General features: G+C 38.1%; 1 protein-coding gene across 2 annotated transcripts in view; it reads left to right on the top strand.

Annotated features, from left to right (window-relative positions):
- Positions 1-22,503, top strand: part of MRPS28 (mitochondrial ribosomal protein S28) — a 96,926-nt gene that overhangs the window by 66,856 nt on the left and 7,567 nt on the right. The window contains exon 3 of one of the 2 annotated variants that reach the window (XM_047783695.1): positions 16,742-16,797. The exons of the other annotated variant lie outside the window; for it this stretch is intronic. Within the exon in view, the coding sequence (XP_047639651.1) occupies positions 16,742-16,797 (56 nt within the window). The remainder of the gene's footprint in view (positions 1-16,741; positions 16,798-22,503) is intronic. 2 annotated transcript variants of the gene reach the window in all.

The following is a 22,503-nucleotide window of genomic DNA, read 5'->3' on the forward strand; positions in this document are numbered from 1 at the left end:
ACAGTCTCTGTCACTTTCTCTTTACCTCCTTTCCTATGGGATTAAAATACAGTCCCAGAATCTCTTCAAGCAAGTCAGAAATGTTCTCATTTTTACCCCCAAATTTTAAGTTCCCTGGGCTCAACATTTTGTCACCTCAGTAAGACACTCTTGTGTGCATTAGGGGGTCTAAATTGAGTCTCAGCCCTCCAGGTGCTTTATCTGATGTAGCTTATTTACTAACCTCTTCAACAAATTTCCCTGCCACCTGACCACATTAAACTAAGTTAAATGCATATAACACCTTTCATCTTAATTCTTTTCTCCTTACTGTATAATACTCAAGTTATTAATTCTTATGAGGGATGACACAATGAAGATATGCATGTCTGTCTTCGCTTTAGATCTAAATAAATTGTTGGCCGTTTTCTCTTTCTTTTGCACGTAACAATGAGCTTAACTTTTCAACATTTAAAATCAGACTTCTCAAGTTCATTTCCACCCATTAGTTCATGCTATCCAACCTGACTTAAAAAAAATGAGTCTAAAATCTTGGAAGAGGGAGTTCCTATTGTGGCTCAGCAGTAACGAATCCAGCTAGTATCCATGAGAATATGGGTTCAATCCCTGGCCTCATCACTCAGTGGGTTAAGGATCCGGCATTGCCATGAGCTGTGGTGTAGGTTGGGAGACATGGCTTGGATCCCGAGTTGCTGTGGCTATGGTGTATGTTGGCAGCTACAGCCCCAATTCAACCCTTCGCCTGGGAACTTCCATTTGCTGGGGGTGAGGCCATAAAAAGACAAATAAAATAAAATCTTGGAAGAGCTGTATTTCAAGCTCCTGCATGTTGATTTAGGAGGACTAGGGGCAGGAGGTTTGACTGGGTGACTTCTCAGAAAGCCCCAGAAATGTAAATTTTATACTATATACAGTTTGGTTTTGTTCTGATATCTTTCTTAGTCAATAATGGCTTAGTATGGGGAATTGAGCTTTGAAGATCTCTGGCTTTAAGATTGTACAAATGTGGTATGTTATCAACAGAGAATAATAGAGGGTATGGAAAATAATAGATTTTTATGCTCTTTAGAGGATCTTTCTTCAGTTGGTGTGCTGGAAGAATAGAGAGGGCAATGGATCAAGATGTTTCCACATTTGGAATTGAAGAAGGACTGAAATATTTGAAGATTTTCATATATTCCTCCAAACAATTAAATTTATGAAGTAACAGCCAAAGATGATATGTTTCACCTTTTCTAAAGACATATTTTTCTAATGTCCTACCAATCTGATTTAGCGTTTTAATTTTATATTTAAGCATAGGATTATATCACTGAATTATCTATTAGTGGGGGAAAAGGGATTATACATATTCACAAATGATGGCTTCTCAGATATTTCAAAACCCAAGTCCAAAAAATAATGAAATGTAATCAATGATATATGCTTCATTGCTTTTTCATGTGTGAGAAAGCTTTCAACAATTCTTTTTGCCCCGAGGGTACTGTACTATGGATTGCTTGTACTGTCAATACTTTTCTCTATTTCTTTTGTCCAGTACAATACACCTCCTTGTCCCTTTTTTTGAGAGTGGTGGTAGAATTTCACCTACCATTTAAAATGTAAATGATGCATTGTTTGGAAAAGTTGGCTTTCAAAAAAGTAGTTTAAATCTAAGTGAATTATCACCTAGGTTGTGTGTGTACCTAGACCAGCAACCCGACACTGTGGGAAAGCTACGCGCGTCACCTTTGGAGATGGTGAAGAAAGAAAGATTCTGCTGTGTAGTTTCTTTTGCTGCGAAATAAAGCCAGGGCTCCTTAATCACTTGCCTATTGTTTCCAAATTTATAGTATATACCCCATCCTGCAAGACTGATGTCAAAATCAAAATTTATCAGGAAATCTTTAAAAATTATTTGTCTAGAATATTTGTCTATAATGACAGCTCTTCAGAATGGAGCAGAGAACCTGAAAATAACATGGAATTCTAAAAACAGCGGCCACAAAACCTCTGTATTAAAACCTAATATTTTCTTACTAGACATTTCTGCTCAATATGTAATTCCTTAATTTCACCCCAAAAGTAAAGGACCACACTATTTGGGTATGGGGCCCCCAAATCAGCCTTCAGCACAGCCCCCAGCTACTTCAAGCACTTACTAAAAATGAATGTTTCTTTGCTTCCAGCCTTCACAAAGAGCCTTACCAAGCCTTATTAACCTGTATCTCTTAATAAGATTTTTTGATTTCTCAGCTAAGAGATCAGAAGTGGTTTACTTCTAATAACTGTGTGGGAGATTGAGGCAAGTACTTGGGCAAGTACCAAGTCATCTTAATGATGACTGAGACCAGGCTGGGCTTTTTTTTTTTTTTTTTTTGGTCTTTTGTCCTTTTAGGGCTGCACCTGCTGCATATGGAGGTTCCCAGGCTAGGGGTCTAATCAGAGCTATTGCTGCCAGCCAGATCTGAGCCACGTCTGCAACCTACACCACAGCTCACAGCAACGCCGCATTGTTAACCCACTGAGCAAGGCCAGGGATTGAACCCGCAACCTCATGGTTCCTTGTCGGATTCGTTTCCACTGCGTCATGACAGGCACTCCCAGGCTGGGCTTTTTGGGGTTTTATTTCTTATTACAGCATTGCTCATGCAGTAAAATTTAAAATGCAGTCATATTCTCAGTGACCCAAAAAGGGCAAAGAATTATGTGTATTGTAGGCAACTGATTAGGTATGCTTTCTGCTTTTTAAAAATCACCATGCAGGCAAAGTAATTATTAAAAAAAAAAAAGGCTGATTGATGACAGTGAAGATGTTTGATTACATGATTGCATCATGATGAAACTTTAGGAATCAGTATGCCCCTCAGCAAGCAATGACTTTGTCACAGGGATGCTGACCCTCTTTCAAATGTGTAAGAATGTGGTATAACCACAAAACATGGTTTTTTCAGTGTGAGCAAAATCATTTTGAAGGGAAAGACGAAAATCATTCGTGGAATCAGGTAACTAAATCCAGTCTTATGGAATTTGTAGAGAAACTCTGATCTTTCAAGAAGTATCTCTGAAACTGGGATTGCTAGTGCCTATCAATAGAAACTAGAAGTGGAAGCAGTTGTCACCACAGGCATCCTGCCATTTCCTCATTCCCACAGGCAGCTCAGCACATCCAGAGAATCCTCTACTCATAGATTTTATGTTAAGTGCTTGGTTTCACTTATTAATATTTGTAAATGCATATAAAGATTAATTTTGTTTCTTTTTCATTTATTTATGTGTTCAAATCAAAGTTCCCTGAACAGAATACTCATTTATATCGCTGAACTTTCAGTTCAGCTTCTCCAGAAATCAAGTTATGACTTGTCCAGTTATCTATAAATTCTCACATGTAAAACACTTGGTTTGAAACTAACTTTGTTAACAAATGGACTTTGCGGATTCTGGAGGGGCAGGTAGACATCAGCCACAAGTAAGGTGTTTTTGATTTGGTGCTGTCACTGCTGAAACTTTAATTGTAAGGTGTCCCATAATTTCAGCCTTTGATCTGTTTACTTCTCTTGACTCAATAGCATTGAAAAAGAGCACAAGAGTTTCCGTCGTGGCTTTGTGGTTTACGAATCTGACTAGCATCCATGAGGACACAGGTTCGATCCCTGGCCTCGCTCAGTGGGTTAAGGATCCAGTGTTGCTGTGAGCTGTGGTGTAGGTTGCAGATGCAGCTCAGATCTGATGTGGTTGTTGTGACTATGGGGTAGGCTGGCAGCTGTAGCTCCAATTGGACCCCTAGCCTTGGAATCTCCTTATGCCTCGGGTGCGGCCCTAAAAAGCAAAAAGAAAAAGAGCACAGGGAGTTCCCGTGGTGGCGCAGTGGTTACCGAATCCGACTAGGAACCATGAGGTTGCGAGTTCCATCCCTGCCCTTGCTCAGTGGGCTAACGATCCAGCGTTGCCATGAGCTGTGGTGTAGGTTGCAGAGTTGCCATGAGTTGTGGTGTAGGTTGCAGACGCGGCTCGGATCCAGTGTTGCCGTGGCCCTGATGTAGGCCAACGGCTGCAGCTCCAATTAGACCCCTAGCCTGGGAACTTCCATATGTCGTGGGAGCGGCCCAAGAAATGGCAAAAAGACAAAAAAAAAAAAAAAAGCACAGACTGGAATCAGAGAGATCAGAGTCCAAATCCCACCTCTACTATTTACTAGCTGTGTGACTTTGGGAAAGTTTTTTCACTTGGTAAATGATGATAGTAACACCTACCTCTATAGTTGTTTGCATAAGAATAAATGAAATAGCATGTAAAGTGCAAAGCACAATGTGTGGCAAATAGTAAGGATTAGTTAAACCCTAAAAAAGTCCAGTGTTCAGCACAGGCGTATGTGTTTCTCTGGCACAGCTCCCCAGCTGTGTCTTAGTAATACTTGGTAATATGGCCTTCATATTTCACTTCATAGACAAACATTCCCCCCAGTACGTTTATTCAGCAATTGAATCAGAAGGAATCTATACATCCTTTAAATGTTACATTATTTGTTGACAAGTCTTCACATATCTAGTTTGCCATTCTGCCTTTAATTTTATTTATGAACATTATTTGGTCATATACTAGTGAACACAAAGAACAGATGAATTAACTTCTAGAATAATAATACTTTAAAAATATACCATTAACTCTGCTTTGTATATGCAGTGAGGATATCACAAAGTAGGACACTTTTTATTGCTTTTCCAGTGATGGTTTTGAAAGGCCATCTAGTAAACTGGTGTCAATTAATAAGAGTGCAGCTCTTTCTCTCTCATTATTTAACAGCTGCTTTACAAACACTTTTGTTTTGTGGGAGGGAGGGGGCCATTTTAAGCAGGTAATATTCTTTCAAAAGAATTACAGGGACATGTTACTATAGCAGAATCACAAACAAGCTAAATGATTTAAATCTAGTTTGTGGAATGCGTCATGGAAAAAGAGTGATATCATTTGAGGGATGAGGCCCGCACTTTGCCTGCTTTCATAATTCATAGATCTTGTGTGTATAGCTTCCTGGCTCCTATATAAGATATCAGGGAAGAGTAAACATGTCAAATGTAAAGTGGTGGACAATTCCTTTTATTCTTTTAGAATAAACCTGGAAAGTGATTTCCTTATTAATCCACTTTTGTAGTAAAGTTAAGATAGATAAAAATGCACTTCGTATTGTCTTTGACTTGAATTAAAAATCTATTATTTCCCATTTATTTCATTTCCATCAATAATTACACATGAATACACACACACACGCTTAATGTAAATTGTAGTTATTTGTTGTTTATATTGTTTCATGGTTCCAGTCTGCTGAAAATAGTGATGCCTTTTACATGGACTTGGTCTTTCAGGCTGTGAAATCTGTATCAGTCAGCTCTAACTATCTGCATTAAACTTTTTGAGCTGTTATTTTGTGAATGCCAACTACTACTTAAAGTAATAAATCTAAGTAATTTTTCCATTCTCAGCCTCTTAAATTACTGTACTGATTCCCTCTTCCAATTTGTCTCTTGCCACAGCTCTCATGTGAAATTTTACATGATTTTCAGTGGAACAGTTTTGGAAAACCCAGGGAAACGTTAATGTGTCTTTGAGAAAAAATGAATTACCCTTTATTTCTTTAATGATAAGAAAATTAAATTTTGCCATCAATTCTAAGAAGAAATAATTCAGGGACTTCTTTCTGGTTCTGAAACTAAGGGCAGGTTTATTAGAAAATAGAGAAATTTATTATCATACCACCATGAGAGAATACTGTTGTTAACATTTTAATTTTTCCTAAGCAGGCATATGTTTTTAAAGGCGGATTGTCATTATATATTATATTTTATAATCTGCTACTTTCACCCTATTATGCAATGACTTCTCTATTTTATATTCTCTTAAACTATATTTTTCTTGGCTGTATAGAACTCCTTGAAGAGATGTGTCATAATTTATTTAAAAGAGCCTCTACAATTGGACATTTATCTGTTTCTAAATTGTTTCTATTTTAAATAAAGCTATAGTAAACATCCGGATGCCTAGCTCTTCTCACTTGTTTTGGATAAAATCCTAAAATTGTCATTGCTAGACCAATTGGTATAAATACTCACACTACCAAATTGTTCTCCAAAAAGGTAGTACTAATTTACTTATACCTTTTCCTATTTCTTGCAAACATGGGTACTCTATTTTTAAATATTAACCATATTGATAGCAAAAGTATCTAGATTTAATTTGTATTTACTTTGTCATTAATGAAATTGAGCATTTTTTTTTTTTCTTTTGATTGGGGAGTAGATAGAACTTGTGGGTCTTCAATATGTAATTTTCCTGTGGTGAATTCCTAGTCATATTCTTTATGCATTTATCTCTTGGTATGCCTTAATTTCTTAAAGCCCAAATATTGATTTGAGGTGAAGGTAAACAATGGAAAAGTCTTTCTTTGGCATGAAACACCAAAATTTAGTATTCCTATGGAAATAATAGTTTTTATTGTAAACTAAATAGTTATAAACTTTTTACAGAGAAGATATAGTTTACATGTTTTTTATTCTTGAGAGTTTAGCATTTTTTTAGTTTTCATTTGTATTTTTCACTCTATAAATATAAATGAAGTTCTAGAATATTCTTAGAATTAGGTGACTTCTTTTCGTTAATATACCTTTAAGGATCTTCATCTTTAAGTCAGCACTTTTCAAATGAGCACAAGTCTAAGCTCATGGGGAGTTAGGATTTGGACTTAATGTGTTTTCAGGATGGCAGATGTTGTTGTTTGTCAAGTTAAACAAACAAACAAATAAATAAAAGGGAAGAGGAAAGGAATGAAAGACCATTTCCTCACCAGCAATCACACGGTTGATTGTCTAGCAAATAAAAAAGAAGAAGAAAACAGAAAGTAAAAGAAAGAAGGAAAAGAGGAAAGAGCCAGTTTTGTGTACTGTCGAGCACACAGATGTTCCTCTTGGCAGCCACACAGTACTAGTCAGGATCAGGGTTTGTGCAGACGTCGAATGTGAGGCTTCTTTGTTGGAGACAAAGTGTTGCCTGTGGTGGGAATTGCTGCAGTGATGGGAAAGTATCGTAATGTATTGTTGGATTACTGTGATTTTCAATAGAGACAGTACATTAAAGTAGCTTTGTGGGCAGTGGATTGTTTCAGCCTGGCTAATAACACACTCATCTTGGCAAACTCTATTTAAAAAGGTAGAGCTGGCGTAGTTTTGTGATCATGGAGCCTGTCCCATACTGGGGCATCAGAATTACTTTTGTATGCACTAGTTTTTAACAACCAATTTATTTAACGTGATCCAACAAAAAAGTTTGTGACTGTAAAGTCAGAACTGTAACCAGCTTTTCAATTGCAACTTTTTTAAAAAAAAATTACCAAACTAGTTTGATTTCAGAATTTTTATAGAAAATATATCTTTTTTTTTTTTTTTTTGTCTTTTTGCCATTTCTAGGTCCACACCCGCGGCATATGGAAGTTCCCAGGCTAGGGGTCTAATCAGAGCTGTAACCCTAACCCTAACCCTAACCCTAAACCAAAACCACAGCCACAGCAACGTGAGATCCGAGCCATGTCTGCGACCCACACCATAGCTCACGGCAACGCCGGATCCTTAACCCACTGAGCAAGTCCAGGGATCGAACCTGCAACCTCATGGTTCCTAGTCGGATTCGTTAACCACTGAGCCATGACCGGAATCCTGAAAATATATGTTTTTTAATTGACTTGTTTCTTCTTCTCTTTTTTGGTTTGTCTTTTTAGGGCCGCACCCTTGGCATATAGAAGTTCCCTAGCTAGGGGTCGAATTGAAGCTGTAGCTGCTGGCCTACACTACAGCTATAGCAACTTGGGGTCCAAGCCAAGTCTGCGACCTGCACCACAGTTCACAGCAACACTGGATCCTTAACCCACTGATTGAGGCCAGGGATTGAACCTGCATCCTCATGGGAACTAGTGAGATTCATTTCTTCTGAGACGCAAGGGGAACTCCAACTTGTTTCTTCTTAACTCACTTGTTCATTGGGAATGAGATTTTGTTACAAAATAGAAGGTGTGATTTACATGTCTTACATTTTAGCAATCTCTTTGTATCTAGCTGGAGTGGGTTTTTTTGTTTGTTTAAATATAAGTACTGTAATGTGAAATGCTTAAACCATGTGTTTAATCACTAGCAAACAAAGTTAAGTATTTAAACTGTCCTGGTTTTCCATACAGTTTTCTTGAAGTAAAATAGTTACCCTAGATGTTGACCATATATTAAGATTAAAATTTAAACTTTGGGGGAGTTCCCGTCGTGGCGCAGTGGTTAACGAATCCGACTAGGAACCATGAGGTTTCGGGTTCGGTCCCTGCCCTTGCTCAGTGGGTTAACGATCCGGCGTTGCCGTGAGCTGTGGTGTAGGTTGCAGACGGGGCTCGGATCCCGAGTTGCTGTGGCTCTGGTGTAGGCCGGTGGCTGCAGCTCCGATTGGACCCCTAGCCTGGGAACCTCCATATGCCGTGGGAGCGGCCCAAGAAATAGCAACAACAACAACAACAAAGACAAAAGACAAAAAAAAAGACAAAAAAAAATTTAAACTTTGAAGACTGATAATTGAATTTCGTTATTGTTCTTTCCTTCCCCCCTTTTATGTTAAATATAATATTGAATTATATTGAATGTTTATGACCTTTTAATTGCTTGTATAAAATCTGAACAAGAAGGGAAAGGAGATTTTTTTTTTGTCTTTTTTTTTTTTGCCCTTTTCTAGGGTCGCACCCGTGGCATATGGAAGGTCCCAGGCTAGGGGTCTAATTGGAGCTGTAGCTGCCAAGCCTACGCCAGAGCCACAGCAACGCGGGATCCGAGCTGCATCTGCAACCTACACCACAGCTCAGGTCAATGCCGGATCCTTAACCCGCTGAGCAAGGGCAGGGATTGAACCCGCAACCTCATGGTTCTTAGTTGGATTCATTAGCCACTGAGCCACGATGGGGATGGGAACTCTGGGAAAGGAGATTTTTAGCAGTAGTAAAGACTGGTACCTTTAGGATCACTCCTGATTAGATGTGGTTGTTGAATAAGAGATTGAACTAGTGTGTTTTGAGGGGTTTTTCATTTGTTTGTTTGTTTGCCTTTTTAAGGCCACACCCTTTGCACATGGAAGTTCCCAGGCTAGGGGTCAAATGGGAGCTGCAGCTGCTGGCCTAAACCACAGCCACAGCAACACCAGATCCTTAACACACTGATCGAGGCCAGGGATCTAACCTGTGTCCACATGGATACTAGTTGTGTTTGTTACTGCTGAGCCACAATGGGAACTCCCGAACTGGTGTGTTCATAGAGCTTGTCAGAAACATAGATATCTAGTCAGCGCTCCCTTTTGTCAGAAAAAAGTGGGACTCAGAGAAATTAACCAGGCATATTCTCTTCATTTATGAGGTGTCAGAACCTGATTATAATTCTCCTAATGCTCACCTCTGAGTTCTCTCTTGTACATCCTTTAACCTCTGAGTTCTCTCTTGTACATCCTTTAGTCTCATCAAATCGAAGTACATTCATTTACTAAATTCCTACTCTATTAAAGGGTTCGTCAGCTAGTTTCAAGAAACCTAGCCATGCACTCATTAAAACTTGTTGATAATGAAAGACTGTAACAATGGTTGAAGATAATGGTGGAAGCTGTATCTCAGTGAACTACTTTAATGGCCAAGGGAACTGTGCAAACAATAATTATTCTTGAAACTCAGTAAAACCATGTATGTCTTCAGGCTGGAGTCAGAGGAAGATCTTTTCCATAGAGGCTGGGTTTTGAGGTAGGTCTGGATTTTCTTGTCTGCCTTGGTGGTGAATTCCCACTCATTCTATAAAATTTACCCCAACTGTCAGCTCTTCTCCTTATGGTTCCCTGACGTTTTTTTCCCTAATAGAATTATTTGCATTTACATATACTACCTCTAGTGTAGTATTCTGCATTTCATTGTAATCGTTTCTCTCTCCTGCTAGACTCTAAATTCCTTGAGATGAAAGGCTTATTCTTCATATCCTGAATATCTCCTCGATATATAATGGTAATAAATATGTGTTTCAAACAAATTTAACATTTGTGTGTAATTGCACAAAATAGGAATTCACAGTAATGCATTGCTGTGGACTGAATTGTGTCCTTTCCCCACCAAAGTTCATACATTGAAGCCTTGACCTCCAATATGACTTTACTGGAGATAGGGCCTATAAAGAGGTAACAAAGATTAGTGAAGTCATAGGGTGGGGTCCTAATCCAGTGGGATCAGTGTCCTTATAAAAGGAGGAGGTGGAGTTCTCTGGTGGCCTAGAAGGTTAAGGATACAGTGTTGTCACTACTGTGGCTGGGGTCACTGCTGTGGTGCAGGTTTGATCCCTGGCCTGGGAACTTCCACATGTTGCAGTGCAACTTGAATGAATGAATGAATGAATGGGTTTTTTTAAAGAGGAGACTTGTGAGCACTCTCTTGCTGTGTACACACTGAGGAAGAGCTTTAAGGGGACACAGTGAGAGGGCACTACAAGGTGGGAGAGAGTCTCTTCCAGAAGCCAAACCAGACAGAACATTGATCTTGGGCTTCTAGCCTCTGAGACTATGAGAAAATGAATTTCTGATGCTTAAGACATCCCGTCTATGTATTTTGTTATGGCAACCCAAGCATGCTAATACACACTTATATAAACAAGCAAATGTAGGAGTAGATTATAACTTCAGAAAGTTTCAAAAGTCCTACCTCCCCAGATCCCACCACACATCTTTGAAAACTAATTGCTGTTTATGTTCATAAGGATTCAACTCTATTTCCAAGTCAGTTGGCTACCCCAGAGGACCTGACAGCCAGGCTGTGCCATACATGGTTCTACGTTTGCATAAATTGTTTGTTAAAACAAAAAGAATACAAGCAGTGTGTTAAAGGATTGGGCCCAGCTCTACTGTCATCCTGAATGAGTGACAACCAAGACACTCGGTGTTGTATCAGTGGAATTAGACCTGGCTGCTATGAGCCTGGAGTATGGTGTGCCCTCAGCTGTATCTCACTGCAGTACCTTTGCTCCTGGATAAGTTTCCTAATTAGCACCTCAGACCTCCCCATCTAGCATCTTCCCATCCTTGTTTGCTACAGTTCCTTTTCCAAGGAGTAGCCAGAATGATCTTAAAAACAGAAATTTGATCATGCATTTCCCTAAAATAAAACCCAAACCCTTTCCACTAGGGTCTGAGGCACTCTGCGGTCCTTTTATTGGTGTCTCCGTCACCCAGTCCTCTTCTAGTCACACTGGCCTTCTCTTGCTTCTTTAAACAGACCAACTGTTCCTGCCTTTGAGCCTTTGAACTAACTATGCCTCTGCCTGAAATGCTCTGACCTCATCCTTGCACAGCTCCTTTTTTGTCATTTAGGCTTCCACTTAAATGTCACTTCTTCAGAAATTCCTTCTTTCACCACGCAATTGAATATCATCCCTGTCTCTCATATCACCTTATTTTAATTTTCTACCTAACACTTACTCCTGTCTGTTTATTGTCTTTTTCTCCCTACCATAGTGTAAGCTCTGTGAGTATTAGAACTCTGTCTTTCTTGTACATTGGTTACTATAGCACCTGGAGCAGTGCCTGACGCAGATGATCGTATAAGAAATATTTGTTGAATGAATGAGCCAATAAACCAATAAACAGATTGACAGCTTGGAGCCCCAGACCCAGGGCAAGCCCTCATGCTGGGCCCATCTTTCTCAGGGCTCATGTTCTTTTCCTGTATCCTTGGTCACATAGGTCCTGCCATCAACAAAAAAAGGCCCTGTAGGGCCTAGAAACAACTTCCTCAGAAGTCTAGCTGATTATTTAGTAGGTTAGCAATTGGCATCCATCAAAAGTTAAACCCCGGAGTTCCTGCCATGGTGCAGCAGAAACAAATCTGACTAGTTACCACGAGGTAAGCGTGGTACTTCTTGTTTTAACAAACAGGGATCAGGTTTGATCCCTGGCCTCGCTCAGTGGATTAAGGATCCGGCATTGCCTTGAGCTATGGTGTAGGTTGCAGACGTGGCTTGGATTTGGTGTTGCCGTGGCTATGGTTTAGGCCGACAGCTGTAGCTCTGATTAGGCCCCTAGCCTGGGAACCTCCATATTGCCAGGAATGAGGCCCTAAAAAGCAAAAAAAAAAAAGTTGAACAAGACATCTTTGAAAACTTTCTTTCTTGTCAACTACTATCCATACCCAACAGGCATCAGCCCTCCTGCCAAGTCACTTTGCCATCCCCAGTAAGCCCTTCAGCCAGACCTGTGTTAATTGTGACAGAGCTAGTTATGTGCCGGCGCTATTTTTTTGTTAAATCAAACCCTGTCCTGATTAGACTGCCACTGATCATTTCCTAAGTCCCATATATGCACTGTCTTTTACAGTCTTCACATCAATCCTAGGAAGTAGGTACTGTGGTGATTCCCATTTTACAATAAAGACAACCTTGCCCAAGATTACGTAATGATCACATTACGTTCGCATAAAATGAGTAAATTTAGGAACAGAATTGTTCACAAACACTGTCAATTTGTTATCCATGAACTATGGCTTTCTTTAGCTATTAATATGACATGATATAGTCTCTCTGAACAGAATTCTGCTGTTCATTCACCTTTTCTTGGCAACTTAAAAAGATCTAGGATCTTGAGATTTTTTTTTTACCCTTCATTTTGTAGGCACTGATTTAGGAAGCCCATCTACATGGACAAGGAAAGCTAGATACAAGTAATCTCTATAAAATGGAAGTTGAGAGGGGAAATGAATGCTTATCAAAGTTGAGTGTCTTATTGGGGACCACTAATCCCCTTTTTAATAGTGAAGGAAAAAATTTAATCACTATTCTACCCCGTTTTGTTTTATTTTAAAAGCGTAAGAGTTTATTCAGAGATGCTAACATTAATTAAAATGCTAACCTAACACAATTCTTTTAGAATGTTCATATTTTTGGACTGTTGTTTCTGGGTAGCAAAAGTTCTAAAATAATATTACCTAATTCCAAGGAAATAGCTACAACCTCCTACCAAATAAAAGGGGGAAAAAAAGCTTTTATTTACAATTTTAAATCATAAAGAGATGCTTTGATTTTGATCCAGAAACTCTAGAGTGTGTAATATTTCTTTTTTGGCAGAATTTTATTCCAAAGACATTTGACTCTTGACAGTATTTTACCCGATTAGCATTTAGAACAGTCACCCTAGAGACAGCAGTCTGCTCAGAAACAATTTCTTTTCTCAGATCAGAAGCCAAAACATCATCAGCCAGCTGAGTATAAGCCCCTTAGTCACTGTGCGGTCACACCCCTGCTCTGATAGGAATGACTCAGAGATCGGGGAGTACCTGCAGCATTCTGAGTAACATACTGTCAACACTAGGTTTCTGCTCAGGATTTAAAATAAATGAATTCAGCAAGATTGGGAGCCAGGTTAAGGTACACACAACTGGCAGTGGAATGCCCCCATGGTCTACTTAAGTAGACTCCCAGTTTACAGAACCAGTTGCAGAAGTTTTGTGTAGCACTTCAGCGTATGTATTCAAGGTAGTCTTCCACAAACGTTTATCAGATGCCTGTTATGTATAGTGTAGTGCAGTGCTATAGAGTGAAATTCAAAAGTATCACATTAACATAGATTTATTGATGAGAGTACCATAGGTAGCAAAAAAGGTTAACTCTATTTGGCCTGTCACTTTTCTCATTTGTATCCAGGTGGAGGGTAATTTAGAAATTGCCTACCTAGGGAAATGACAAATAGAAGGGGTAAAACATCTGTTTTTTCTAGTGAATCAGGTGTGTATTCTATCCGAAAATTTAGCTGGCCATTTAGCAGTTATATCAATTTAGCAGTCACATCAAGAATCACCTATTTTCAGATTTGAGCCTAATGAAGAAGTTAATCATGCCTAATGGATATTGCTATCTGGAAATAAGTCAAGACTGTGGTAAGTCATTACTGAGAGTGACTGTACTTCATGGTCTCAAAGAAATGAAAGGGAGACTATAAATGATCTGATTTAAAGTGTTTTACTGTACACCTGACCTGCCTTCTGACTGGCCGATCTTTTTAAGCTTGCTTTCTAGTTTTCATGCTTCCTAATGGTGAAAGACCTAATAAGTATTCTGAGTCATAGAATCATAAAAGTTTAGCTATGGAAGGAATCTTCGAAATCATCGAATTTAGCTCTTACTGAATTCAGACTTTGTCATTGCCGCAGTGGTCATCCATCCTGAAAATTCTGATTTTTTCCACGGATGTACAAAACAACCAGTTCCCTTTCATGCCAACTCTGTTAGAAGTTCTGCCTCCTATTAAACTGAAATCTGCTAAATCTGCCATCCTGTAACTTCTTATTTCTACTTTTTGGAGACACATAAAATAGATGCACAGAAATAAATATTGTGACCTCTTTAATATTAAAGCCTTTCAAATTCTTCAGGCATGTAAGAGGTCCTTTTTTTCAACCTGCTAAGTGCCCTCCTTCCCTTAATTCTTCATTCACATAATGCAAGATTCTTTCACCATCTTCTTTTAGACAGACAGTTCTGTAGACATGATCAGAAAAGTGAAAGGAGGTTGGAATTATTATGTGGAATATATAATGTGGAATATATACTTGTGCTAATTCAGCCTAAATTACATTAACTTTTTGGGAAATAAAACCACATTGGTGACTTATTGAGCTTGCAGTGATCTAAAACCACCTTATCGCATGCAATGCCCTTAAACTACTTGCTTTTCTGAAATTGTATAGTTGGTTTCTTTTTTCGTTTTAATTTCACGGTACTTCTCTAGGCTTCATTGTCCTCAGTTTTAATAAAGGGCAAGAACTAGAGTGGGTGCCAAGGGCAAATACCAATCAGGGCCAATAAATGTCAAGTCACATGCTGTAGTCCAAGCCTTGAGGATCTTCCTAAAACCTACCTAACTTCAGTTCTAGTCAGCATGTGATGGGAGTCTGTGCTCCACCCCTGCCTCCTCAACGAGCTCCCACCTCAGGGACACTGGGTCTTGTCCTTCTATTTAAAACACTGTAGATTGCATGAAATCTGCAGACATTGTTCTGATTCTTTTATGAAAGGTTTTTCTCTCTCTGACCCTCTCAGCCCACTTAGGCCACTGTGATAACGATCTCTTAAGTGTTTGGACTTCCAAAAGGCATTTGATACAGTCACATCTCTTGTTGAAAGGGCATAGAAATCAGGACTGACCTGCTAAAGTAGTTCTACATCCCACTGAGGGAATTGGTTGAAGGATGGTTTTTCACTCCATAGATTGGGAGGGGGCAGGATAGTTTCGCTGTTTCTTGTTGGTATCCCCTTACCCTGGTTGAGCAGATATTTGTTGAAAATTCAGTAAACTTATTTAATAAGTAACTAATTCAGAGAGAGAGAAATAAGACTAAAAGAAAGGAAACTCTAAAAATGGGTTGGTCCAATGAATTTAGAAGTCTTCTATTCCCTTAATGTAGTCAAAAGTGCAGGTGTTAGGAATCTAGAGACAGAGGTTCTGCCATTGAAGGACATTATTAAGGACATTTTAGAGACGGGATAATCAGGAGATAACATCTGCCATAGGGCAATTCTCAAGCTAAATTTGACTGCTGTGTTGTATGCTAGCAAATGTTAGGTTTTCAAGCACTGTGTGTGCTTTTTGGAAATTTTTTGGTCGTGAAAATATATTTGTAACTGCAGTAATCCTTCTGTGGCCTACCTAAAATGATCTAGCCCTTTGTTTAATCTTTTCAGTTTTTATAGTGGAATAACAACTTTGCTCATTTCATATTTGATATTGAAAACATGTAGTTCTAACTTTGACCTTCTATGTAATGTCTATACTGCACTGCATGCCTTGTTAGGGAAATTAAAACTTGAATTGAGCAGGATTCAGCTTGGCCCCCAAACTGCCATGAACCACTCATTTGGAATTTGAGACAAAGACTTAGAGAATATAATTTATGAACATTTTAGCCAATGTTTTTTGAACCAGTCCCATTTGAGGAGATTTTTCTAAATATGCATGACTCTCCAGCTCTACCCTATTGATTTTGATGGAGTAGGTCTTAGTTGGACCCAGGGCATCAATATTTTTTTAAAAAAAGAAAAAATTGTGAAAAGCTTCCAAAGACAATTGATTGTATTTTACCTCAGAGTTCCCTATAATGTCACCAAGTCTGTCCCTATAAATCAAAAAGTAACCCCTGGATTTTATTTTCCTCTCTCAGCCCCAGATTCAGACTCCAAGAAGCCCTTCAATGAGTTTTATTTTCCTTTTACTTCTCTTATATATTTTTAAGATTGCCATCAGACCTGCCTATTTGTACGGTATTCTAATTGTCTTTAATAAAATTATGTTTGAAGTTATTATCCTTTCAGTTAAGCTTTATATAATTATCAAGGCAGTGAATTTTATAATATTATAAAATTATATAATAACACACTTTACTGAGTGTGTGTTATGTGCCAGGCACTTCCCGTACCTTATAATACATTAGGTATCACATCAACCTTGCCAATCGCTCTGTATTGAACCCTCACTTTACAGATAAATAAACAGTCCACATAAGGTAAATTTCTTGTACTCACTCACAGGCAAACCTAGACCTTTCAATAACTTTCTAAAGCCCATATTCCTTCCTCTGTTCTACAGTGACAAAACTTATCTCTGGCAGTAAATGTATGTATTTCCTTCTCTCATAAAATAAAAATTGCATATGCCACAAAATGTATCCTTTTTTGCTTAGATGCTGTCATTCTGGCCCCAGCTGTGATCTAATGCTAGTCATCAAGCATATCTCAGGTACCTGAAAGCATTTACTCCTTCTGTTTCCTTTGGATTTTTTTTTTTGTCCCCTCCAAATATATACACATATTCTAACCAGCAACAACTCTTCTGTCTTGGATTTTTGTTTTATAGAAATAGACTTGGTATGGTTATTAGGTTATAGAGTTCTTTTTTTTTCTTTTCTTTTTTTTTTTTTTGTTGTTGTTGTTATTGTTGCTGCTGTTGTTGTTGTTGCTATTTCTTGGGCCGCTCCCGCGGCATATGGAGGTTCCCAGGCTAGGAGTTGAATCAGAGCCGTAGCCACCGGCCTATGCCAGAGCCACAGCAACGCGGGATCCGAGCCTCGTCTGCAACCTCCACCACAGCTCACGGCAACGCCGGATCGTTAACCCACTGAGCAAGGGCAGGGACCGAACCCGCAACCTCATGGTTCCTAGTCGGATTCGTTAACCACTGCGCCACGACGGGAACTCCTAGAGTTCTTTTTTCCCTAATTTCTTGACCCATCTTATTCTTTTAACTCTGAGAAAGGATTTTAACTCATTATTGATGCTATATGTAATATATTACATTACATGCATATTCCACATTACTGAAAGGTGAAATTATTTATGGGATGTTTTTAAATGTTCCATTTTTACATTTCACAGAATAAATCATTACTTGAATAAGAGACAAAACTTCTGCTTGTGGTGGCACAAAATACTAACGCAAAGTAAGGTTTAAAAAGAACTTGGTTTAAGGGAAAAACGTAATCATACATTTATATTAGAATTGCAGAAAAAGATTAAAATCCTTATCTAGGATAATTGCAACTTGAGGAAATGCATTTTTGTATTATGAACAATATTTGTTGCCTCTTTCCATGAACGCATGTAGATTGCCAGTTGCCAGTTGATAGGTGTTTCTTTTGGCCTAGTTGATAGGCACATTCTGTGTAGTATTTTTAAGGGATAATCATTTGTTTTTTTCAGAGGGCTAATTCAGGTAGCAGAAGTTATGATCATAATAATTTTTGTTTTCCATTTACATTGTCTAGTGGCCTGGGATAATAAATTAGGACTTTAAGATTTATATTTTTAATTTTAATAACTTGAAATGCCAAGGAGCTCTGGAACTTTATGAGCATTCTCTACCTTTATTTTGTTAACTATGGGTGCTGTGCTTGATAATACAGTATAGATAGCATGGTGACAAACATCCTTGATATGCACCTTACAAATTGAGCAGAAGGAAGCAATAGGCTGAAAACACGGTCAAGGAAACATAGAGGATGGTACTTTGATAAAGGAAGACAGATCTGAAATACAGCAGACTCTGCATATAAAAGTTTACTTGTTAATTGAATATTTAAAACTACAATAATATTTTATATAACTAATAAAAAGTCTTAAAATTTTGCATTTTGTATGCAATTTAATCAGTTTGCCCTTAAGAGCTCTCTATCTCAGTTTTTAAGTGCTTAAAATTGTATAAAAGTAGAATACATTCTCATAGAACTGCAAAAGACCTTAAGTCTGTTCTTTAGGTGATGTTCTTTTCAAAGGTGAAGAAATTGATGCCCAGACAGTTCATTTAGAGCACAAAGTACACAGATTCCCTCACGCACAGGAGCAGTGCTCTTGCTCTTTCTCACTCTTTCACACACATGGACAAGGCACTGGCTTCACAGAGAGATCAACATTACTGTGAACATTTGTATGAATTAGAAAAAACAAATAGGTGTTAACTGAACCATTAGAAATATTTTAGGTTTTTCTCTTCAAAAAAGAAAACTTTACTTCTGAAGTCTTAAAGCTTTAAATAAAAACTTGTGAGAAAATCAGAAAGAGTTCTAAACTATCTTAACTTATTGAGGTGAAAACTTAAATGGTTAATGATTTCAAAAGAACTGTTTTTAAAACCTATGAGAATTATGATTGCAGCAAGATAGCTAAATTGACTAATTTAGACAGAATCCCTCACAAGATTCTCTCTCGATATTGAGGTTCAGCCCAAATCTTGTATTTGTGGACTTTGTATTATTTAATATATGTATTTCAAAGGACTAATCAGAGAGATTCTATTTTCAGTCTAAGAGAATGATTAGCAGCATGCACTGACAGATATTAAAGAATGTCTGTGGAAAGAGTGTCAAAAAACTCTCCAAAGGAAAGTCTTTAAGCCATGTCCTTAATACAGAAATGCAAAAGCAGATTTAATTGCCCTTTTCCTAAACAGCTCAGACATGCAGGCTCACTTACTATAGCATATGGTCTGTGAAAGTGCTCAGTGAAAGAGAGCAGCCCCGGTGAAGGCGGGGACTGAATCCATTTAGGCTGGAGTTTGCAGAGATCAGTCAGAGGCAAGCACTTGAAGTTAAAGAAACATACCAAGCAGTGAAAACACGGGCTATTTTCATTTTGAACCATGCTCATTGGAGACATCCTATTTGCTTTCATGACAGCAATATTCAGTGGCTTTCATATGAAAAATAGCATTTCCAAAAGGCCGATGTCTGGGTTTTTGGGTTTTTTTCTTAATAAAAAACAGGTGTAAAAAATAGTCAACATTGAATAATGCCCTGGAGATTTTTTTCTGGTAATTTAATTAATTATTTGTTACCACTGAAAGTAACAATTTTTCTAGTAGGGAACAATGAAAATAATGAGTTAAATGGCAGCACCGTGGCTTACATTATATTTCAAAGGGAAGACATTATGAGACCACATGAAATGGTAACTTCTTATCATCCCTAGAGGGATTAGGTTTATAGTTCTTGCAAGAGGTCAGAGATAACTGACAACTTAAGAAAAGGAGAAGGAAAGCAACTACGAATCCTTTTATACAACTTTGTGGTATTAAGCAAGTGATTTCCATGTATCTTAATTTTCTATCTGTAACATGGAGGATGCTATCTTTATGGAGAATTTTGTTTTAACCTCTAAATATCTAAAAGATTGTTGTTACTGTATGTCCAGATTTGAGGAAAAATACAGAAAATAACAAAAAGGAAGCAAGTATTTTAAGAGTTAGGAATAGCAAACATGGATCTGATGACTTATTATTGCTGGATCTAACTGCTAATAGCTATTTATTACAACAGATTATTTCTAAGTGCTATTTTTCTTGTAAAACTATCCTGTCTCCCACAGTATTACATATTGTAGGACAAGTATGCATACTATTTTCATTGTCAATTTGGTTTTTGGGGGGTTTGGGGTTTTTTTTTTGTCTTTTGTCCTTTTTAGGGCCGCACCCACGGCATATGGAGGTTCCCAGGCCAGGGATCCAATAGGAGCTGTTGCTGCCGGCCTACCCCAGAGCCATAGCAACACCAGATCCAAGCCATGTCTTCTACCTACACTGAAGCTCACAGCAGTGCCAGATCCTTAGCCCACTGAGTGAGGCCAAGGATCAAACCCTCAACCTCATGGTTCCTAGTCAGATTTGTCTCCACTGTGCCATGACGAGAACTCCATCATTATCAATTTGAAATTGTCTAGAGCTATACTGTCAAGTGGCTATTTAAATTTAATTCAAATTCAATAAAATTTGGGATTCCTGTTGTGGCTCATAGAGTTAAGAACCCAACATAGTGTCCATGAGGATGCACGTTCCACCCCTGGCCTCACTCAGTGGATTAAGGATCCAGCATTGCCACAAGCTGCAGCCTAGGTTACAGATGCAACTCAGATTTGGCATTGCTGTGGCTATGGCATAGGCTGTAGCTGCAGCTCCAATTTGACCCCTAGCCCAGGAATTTACATATGCTGCACATGCGGTCTTAAAAAAAAAAGAGAGACTTAAATAAAATTGGAAACTTGGTTCCTCAATCACATTAACCATAGTTCAAGTGCTCAATGACCGCATTATATAGAATGTTTCTGTCATCACAGGAAGTTCTGTTGGGCAGCAGTGTTTTGGTATTATCAATATTACTAATATTTTAATTAAGTTTTTATCAATGCATTTCACAGAAAGGTGAGAAGATAAATCATATATATTTTAGTTAGCACCTGTAGAGGAGACTGATCCCTTCCCAATGCAAAGATTAAGCCAAAGTTTAAACCGTGAAGAAGTTATGTGTAGCCCGTGTAGCAGGATACAAAATTGAAATGGCAGTGTTGTTTATGGCGGTGTGATTTTCTGAAATAGTGAACAACATTCTTGCTAACATTCTAGACAAAGTCAGACTTCCATCAATTTACAGTAATCACATTCTTCAAAATTTAGTATATTCTTAAACTCATTTTTAAAAGACAATTTTTTATATTTAGCAGACAGAATTCTAGACTTAGATAATTATAAGCACGTTTTTCACCTGCTTTCAGTATCTAGCACCGATGCAGGGCAGCTCTGTTGTACAGAGGAGTCCTATGCATTACAGAAGGTCTCCATCCCACCCACCCTACAAAATGTCAGCCTGATTATTGTGACAACCAAATAGCACCCTTGAACATATTTAGCACAGTTTGGTATAAATAAAGATTTATGGTATAAATATTCAAGATGGTGGACCCATTCAGCTTTGTAAGAAGAGTCACTTTAAGCCTGTTCCTTTGTTGGATACCTTTTACCATGTTTTTAATTTTATTTATTTACTTATTATTTAAGTCAAAGTATAGTAAATTTACAGTGTTGTGTTTCTGGTGTGCAGTAAAGTGATCTTATACATATATACACTCTTTCATATTCTTTTCTATTATAGTTTATTATAAGATATTAAATATGGGAGTTCCCTTCATGGCTCAGTAGAAACGAATCTGACTAGTATCCATGAAGACTCTGGTTCGATCCCTGGTCTCACTCAGTGGGTTAAGGAGCCGGCATTGCCATGAGCTGTGATGTAGGTTACAGACAAGGCTGGGATCCTGCATTGCTGTGGCTGTAGTGTAGACCAGCAACTACAGCTCCAATTAGACCCCTAGCCTGGGAACCTCCACATGCCACAAGTGTGGCCCTAAAAAGACAAAAAAAAAACAAACAAAAAAACAGGTATTAAATACTAGTTCCCTGTGCTAGACAGTAGGACCTTGTTGTTTATTTTATATATAGTAGCTTGTATCTGCTAATCCAAAGTTCTAATTTATCCCTTTCCTCTTCCTTTCTGTATTTTTTAAATTGAAAATATTACACTGCTGTGGACCTGATTCTCTTTTAACACCTGCCTTTATTCACTCCTAATAGGGTTAAGCTTAAAAAAGTAACTGAAAGAAAAAAATCCTTCTTTACATACATCATGGACTTTTGTCCTATCTCCATTGGAAAGTGAGGCTGTGGTGAAGGTTGGCCCTACCACTTGCCAACTATGTGGCTGTGAACAGTAGCCCAGTGAGCTTGTTCATTGAAGACCTAGGTTTCCTTAAGAAATACATTGGAAATAAAACAACAGAAATAATTATCACAAGGTCATGTTGTTGTATAGACGGAATGAGAACCCATTTCTTTCACCTGAAGAAAAAAGTCTTAAAATCTGGAAGAAAATTTCTTAACCTTAGAGGTCCATATATTACCTTCAGGTAACCTGTGAACCTCTTGAAATTGTAGCAAAATTATGTTTATGAGCACTTATGCAGTTTTTAGAGAAAGAATCCAGACATATAATCAAAGGAATGAGGAAAAAATAAAAGCACAATACAACCTCATTATAGAACAAAGACATAGAGAAGATGGAGTTGGGTCTATGAAGAAAGGCAATGGTTGATTAGAAGTTAAGTCTACATTGAAATGTTAAATTTA

The sequence above is a fragment of the Phacochoerus africanus genome, chromosome 6 (genome assembly GCF_016906955.1).
Source record: "Phacochoerus africanus isolate WHEZ1 chromosome 6, ROS_Pafr_v1, whole genome shotgun sequence".
Lineage (NCBI taxonomy): Eukaryota > Metazoa > Chordata > Mammalia > Artiodactyla > Suidae > Phacochoerus > Phacochoerus africanus.